Source organism: Ochotona princeps, chromosome 13 (genome assembly GCF_030435755.1).
Source record: "Ochotona princeps isolate mOchPri1 chromosome 13, mOchPri1.hap1, whole genome shotgun sequence".
Classification (NCBI taxonomy): domain Eukaryota; kingdom Metazoa; phylum Chordata; class Mammalia; order Lagomorpha; family Ochotonidae; genus Ochotona; species Ochotona princeps.
Window position 1 is genome coordinate 66,165,032 of NC_080844.1, and position 6,000 is coordinate 66,171,031.

The window sequence follows — 6,000 nt, forward strand, 5'->3', positions numbered from 1 at the left end:
TTCCCTCTTGCTTGCTCCAAGCCTGGGCCAGCCCCAGCCCCTGCTAGCTGATAACTTCACCTCCTGCCACTGTGTGGGCTTTCCTGTTGATGGAGATTGCGGGTGGGGAGGAGTGCATTATGAGCCACATTATCGGACCCTCTAGGCAAGACCCTTCCAGCATTCGCTGAGGGGGCTGACCGTGGCATCCCATTGGGGTGTTCCCTGAGGCAGGTGACCCCCTGGAAGGCACCAGAGAGGATCCACAGGTCTGTTTTCACACAGGATTGATGCCTGGTCTTAAGCCTGGTTTAGGCATACTATACTTGTTCTCTTTCTAGAATGTTCCAGGGTAGGGGGAGTGTCTGCACCCTTTGTGTTCCCCGTCCCTTCCTATTCCCTCCTCTGACCTACTGGGAAACAGGATGAGGTGTGCCTGGCTTTGCTGGCCCTGCACAAAGATGGACAGTGAGCCAAGCAGTCAGGCCGTTGGGCCGGGGCTGCTGGTCCATTTGAAATGATGCCGCCCTTCCAGGTTTGGAGCTGAACGGCATGACTACAGTGGACCTGGCCGATGTCCCGCCCCCTCTGCCCCTCAAAGGCAGCATGTCTGACTATGGGAACCTGATGGAAAGCCAGGACCTGGGGGGCTCATTGACGCCTCCGCCCCCTCCTCCACACCACAGGGTAAGTTGAGAACTGCACACAGGTATCCCACATGGTTGATGCCAGACAATATTGCCCAGTGCTGGCGGCTCCTGGGTGGTGACCACCTGCACTGCACAGTGCATCCGCCGGGGGGTGGGCTCTGGCACTGGGCACGACTGCTCCCTGCCGTGCCTGAGCCCTGCCTGCTTGGTCCTGGCACTACCCTAGCCCTGTGTTACAGCACCACCTCCCCACCCGTTACCCCTTGCTTCACTGCTTCAGCCCTGGGCCCGAGACAGGTTCCCCCGCGGGCCACACTGCGGTTTTCATCATTCATCCTCTCTCTGCTGCACTGCCTGTTGTGAGACCTCCAGGCTGCCTCCTGGAGCAAATGTTCATGAAACCCAGGGCTAATTCTGGCACCACCAGACTCCATCCTGGCACACCAGCACACCAGGCCACTGTTCTGCCTCAGGCAGGCCCCTCTGCACTCTGTTTAGGGCCCCGCCCCTGGCAGGGGTCGCTGTGGCCAGGGAGGCCGTGCACGTGGGATGCACCCAGCGTCCAGGCCTACCCTACTGCAGCTCTCAGGGCGCAGCACCCACAGCGTCTCTTACACCATCAGACCCTGAACTGTCTTGCTGCTCAGTCTCAGTGAGACCCAGTTCTGGGCCCCAGGAACACGGGGGGCTCTTAGGTGGCTGCAGCATTGCCCACAACAGCAAAGTGTGGTTTGTTTTACCTTTAGCAAACACTAGAAAATCTGTTACTTTTTCGGCCAGTGTTTTTCCATTTCATAGCAGGGACTGTCCGTGTTCTGCCTACTTTTTGTCTCTGCTTGAGGGCGGGATGCACAAGAGACTGTATGCTTGGCTGTCGGGACACCAGGCTAGGAGCTCAGACTTTTCCTAGGCGACTGCCTGCCACGTGATGTTGGGTACCAACCCTGGCAGGACCCTGGGCCTGGGCAATGCCCAGCTATGAAGGCTCTGCAGTGACCAGAAGCAGTCACTGAACCCACAAACACCCGACTTGGGCACAGGAGGTCCCAAGAGCTGCAAGCAATTGTGTTGGTCTGTGTTCCACTGGCGGGTTCACCACTTTCATATATAGGTTTTAAAGATTTGTATTATTTATTTGAAAGGCAGAGAGAAGGGGAGGAAGGGAGGGGAGGGACTGAGTTCTTCCATCCTCTGACTCCCTCCCCAGATGGCCACAACTGCCAGGGTTGGACCAGGCAGAAACCAGGAGCCAAGAACTTCCTCCAGGTCTCCCAACGGGTGCAGGGGCCCAAGCCGTTTTCACTGTTTCCCTGGGTGCTTTCGCAGGGAATTGGAGTTGAAAGCAGAGCACCTGGGATCCAACCAGTACCTGTATGGGATGCCAGGGTCACAAGCATATTACCCCATCCCACTGCAATGTCAACAACCAGTTATATTTTATTTTCATCTCTTCACCTGGTTGAAAATAGCATGAGCTTCCCCCAGGTCTCCACACAACTTGTAAACTGGAAATTCCAAACTTGGAATAATGGCTGTTCCATCCTGGTCACAAACTGATTCAGGGTCCCCTCAGTGTGGTCTCAGCTTCTTGATTCGGTGTGCCAAGGTCCTGATGCCACGTGGCAAGGCCCTGGTGTCGCATGCCGTTGTGAGACAGGGCACTAACGTATGCTCTCTCTCAGTCTGCTCTATTTTCGGAAATGGTGTGAATTCAAGGAAAGTGACTGCCCAGGTCCCTTTGCTGTTTGCCTGTGCAGGTGACACGCAGGTGGGATGTCACCATCAACGATTGCCTCCTGGGACCTCCTCGCCTGGACCCTGAAAGGCATTTTAGGATAAGCTCCATTTGTCTGCCATGGGGGGCACTCAGCCATCAAGCTGGGCCTCCCATTGAACCGCCCAGGCTTGGCAGCGACTCTGTCTAGCTGTCATCTTTTGCAAATGGCTCCCTCAAACAGCAATCTAGCATTTCACTCATTGGCAATAACCCTGACACTCGTGTGTTGCATGTTCGAGGCTGTGGGTCTGGCCCTGGGCTGCTCCCCAAGCCCACCCATGTGGCTTTCACGTGGGAGCACGCAGTGCAGTCTGACCTGCAGGTAGGTGTGCCTGTGGCTGAGGACTCAGGAGCCTGCTGCCTCACGTTGTACAGCATCAGGACGCCATCCCGTGAGCTCTGCCCTGCCAGGGTTCAATACCAGACCATTCTCATATCTCCTTGTGAATGAATCAGGAGGAGACTGGTGCAGTGAGTGGAAGGCCCCTGGGCTGTCTCCTGGAAGAGAAAACCTGCATGGACAGTTCTGGTCCTCTGTAGCTTGCCTCTGCTTCATTCTGTCTGTGATGCTCGGCCCTTCCCCTGCCTTGTTCATGCATCTACCCCACTCATCTACCTGTTGGCTCAACCTGTGCTTACAGGTGCCTTACCTGTTGTCTGGTGTCTGCGCAGGGACTGGGAACCCCCAAAGCAGACCACCAGCTGCCCCGGCCACTCACATGCAGCAGGTCCTCTCAGAGCATGGGCAGGGGGTTCCCTCTGTCACCTCTTGGGGCTGTGCAGACAAGTAGGGGGTATCAAACAGGCCTGAGGCTGCCAGCTGCCCAGGGTTGAGTGGGGCAGACCGCATCTCATGGCCAAGGGTAACATGGGTTAACTGCTGCGTGCCGGGCCAGACCCAGCCTGGAGACATCACTTTCCTGTTGGAACATGGATAACTGACCTCTCTCCCACTCATGATTTTCAGCATCTGCCACCCCCACTGCCCAGCAAGACCCCTCCTCCTCCCCCTCCAAAGACCACTCGCAAGCAGACGTCGGTGGACTCCGGGATCGTGCAGTGAGGGCAACGTGAGAGCGAGCGGCCATCTCCCCTCCACCCGTGGGGCCCTCCCGTGTCTGGGGCTTGCCACTCTGGGCCTGTGCTGACCTGTAGTGCTCATCATGGGGGACGTGGCCTCGAGCATCACTTAGCAAGGGATGCAGTTCCCCGATGCATGCTGGTCTCAGGGCCTCTGGGTGTGTCAGCCTGGAGGAGACCCCCACATTGCCCAAGTGTCCTTCTGATCTGTGCCAAATGAGTTGCATTAGCAAAAAGCCCAACTTCGCCAGGTGGATGAGGTCAGGCTGTCCCTCCATTACTACCTGAGTTGCAATGATGTGTGAGAATTTCGCTCTTCCCTGGTTTGCTGTCACACCGCATGCGAGCAGTCCTCTCCTGGGAACCAGCGGGGTGACCTGCTGTTGGTTGAGTATCTTTAACCCACATCAGCCGTGTGTGTTCAACACTTTCTGGGAAGCTCCTTGTTCCCCTCGATGTCATTGCAAATAGGACGTGTCTCAGCTACTGAACAGTGACTAGAAATGCCATGAGAAATCCCGGCCCAGTGGGGCCGTCAGCGTGCAGATGCGGGGCTGTGTTCTCCTGTTTGGAAAGGCCGTGCCGGGGGATTCCTGGGGTCTCCTGTACAGAAGTTTGTGTATATGATGGTTCTGGGAACCTGTTCTCCTCCCAATTGTTACAAAAGATATCCGCCAATCATTCCCAACATGTATAAAAAGCAGGAACAAGTAGATTAACATCAAAAACAAAATCCACACAAAATCTTTTTCTTTTCAGAGCTCTCAAGTTCTGAAAATACTGATGGACAATGATTATTTTTTTAAAAAATTAACTTCGTGTAACCTAATGCTTTTATCATCTATATATTTTTTTATTCACTATAATCATGATATCCTTCTAGTAGTCTCAAATGTTAATCATTGACAATGGCAAATAAAGGATTATTTAAAAACACAGTGTCTGATGTCAAACGCCAGTGTTGGCAGTGGCTGTTCCACGTTCAGAGGCCTTCTGGAAGCCAGGCTGTGCTGTCCATGCTCACCGAGTGGCAGCTGAGCTGGAGAGCATCCGTCCTGATGGGAGCTGGGCAGGTGCTCCGCGGCTCCCTTCCCGCCTCCCGGACCCCAGGCTCTGGGGCTGCACTCCTCGCCTGCCTCCTCGCCTGCCTGGGCAGCTGCCCCTTCGAGGATGGTCTCTAATGAGCTGTGTGATTGAACTTGAGAGGATGGAACTGCTGAGCCTGCCAGACTGGATCTGACGGAGCAGGAACCCCTGAGCCAACAAGCCCAGGGAACCTGCCTTCCCTGGTGACTGTCCCCAGAACTGTAGACACCTGTGAGGACGAGTGTGCTCCTCGGGAATCCTTATTCTTCTCCGACATGAATACTCCTCCTCTGTAGCATGTGTTAGAACCTGGATGTCGTCCACCATCCTGAACCCATCGCCCTGGCACCTGGTCGGGCGAGTGCGGTCAGCGTTTGACCTTGCGCAGTCAGCTCCCGGCAGCTGCCATAGCTCCTGGCTGTGAGTCACTGTGGAGTGTCAGTGGGCTCTAGACCTTTTCAGATACCCTCCCAGGACACAACCCGCCCCATCCATGCCCCACTGGGCTGCAGAGCTGGGAATGCTCGGAGAACACAGCCAGGGGCTGGGGTGGGGCGACGAAAAGGAGCACGGGGCCGCAGACCTTCCCAGGCAGAAACGCAGCTGCCTACTGCCACAGGGCCTCCGCAGGAGCTCACAGGTTGGACTGCACAGTCGTCCCCGGGAGCCCTGAGCTATGACTCTCCCTTAACCACACCCAAGGATGGCACTTACCCCTATGGACATGCTTATATCCGTAAAGTACATTATGTGTATCTATGCCTTGGTTTTTTGTAATGAAAAAACAGGATATTTTGTTCAACACTGCCAAGGGATGATATTGCCTTTTTAAAAAAAGATTTATTTATTTTTATTGGAAAATTAGATATGCAGAGAGGAAGAGAGACAGAGAGGAAGATATTCCATCTGATTATTTGCTCCCCAAGTGGCTGCAATGGCTAGAGCTGAGCCGAAAGAAGCCAGGAGCTTCTTTTGGGTCTCCCACGCGGGTGCAGGGTCCCAAGGCTTTGGGCCGTCCTCGACTGCTTTTTCCGAGGCCACAAGCAGGGAGCTGGAGGGGAAGTGGAGCCGCCAGGATTAGAACCAGCGCCCATATGGGATCCTGGCACATGCAAGGGGAGGACTTTAGCCACTGGGCCACTGTGCAGGGCCCTGATACTGCGTTTTTCATAACATATCCTCCTAAATAGCATGATGCGCTTCCTATGTTCTGATTTTACTTTGGTTGCCAGGAAGCTCAAAAACAAATTTAGGTCTCATACAGTTAAACTTTTGGTTTTATTCTTCTGCATTCCCCAAATGCTGTCTTTTCTATTAAAATTCCATCTTCAACTCAATATGTGCTTCCTTCAAATTGCTATTTGAAGTAGATGGTATATAAGCTACACTGTATAAATGAAAAATTATTTTTTCTATTTAAAAGCCACC

At 54.1% G+C, this 6,000-nt stretch overlaps 1 protein-coding gene across 2 annotated transcripts in view; it reads left to right on the top strand.

The window, feature by feature from the left end:
* DOCK1 (dedicator of cytokinesis 1) overlaps nucleotides 1–3,558 on the top strand; it is a 402,417-nt gene extending 398,859 nt beyond the window's left edge. For both annotated transcript variants that reach the window (XM_058671051.1, XM_058671052.1), the window contains exons 51-52: nucleotides 515–666; nucleotides 3,374–3,558. In XM_058671051.1, coding sequence (XP_058527034.1) covers nucleotides 515–666; nucleotides 3,374–3,469 — 248 coding nt within the window. In that variant the 3' untranslated portion in view covers nucleotides 3,470–3,558. The remainder of the gene's footprint in view (nucleotides 1–514; nucleotides 667–3,373) is intronic.
* Nucleotides 3,559–6,000: the final 2,442 nt, after the last annotated feature.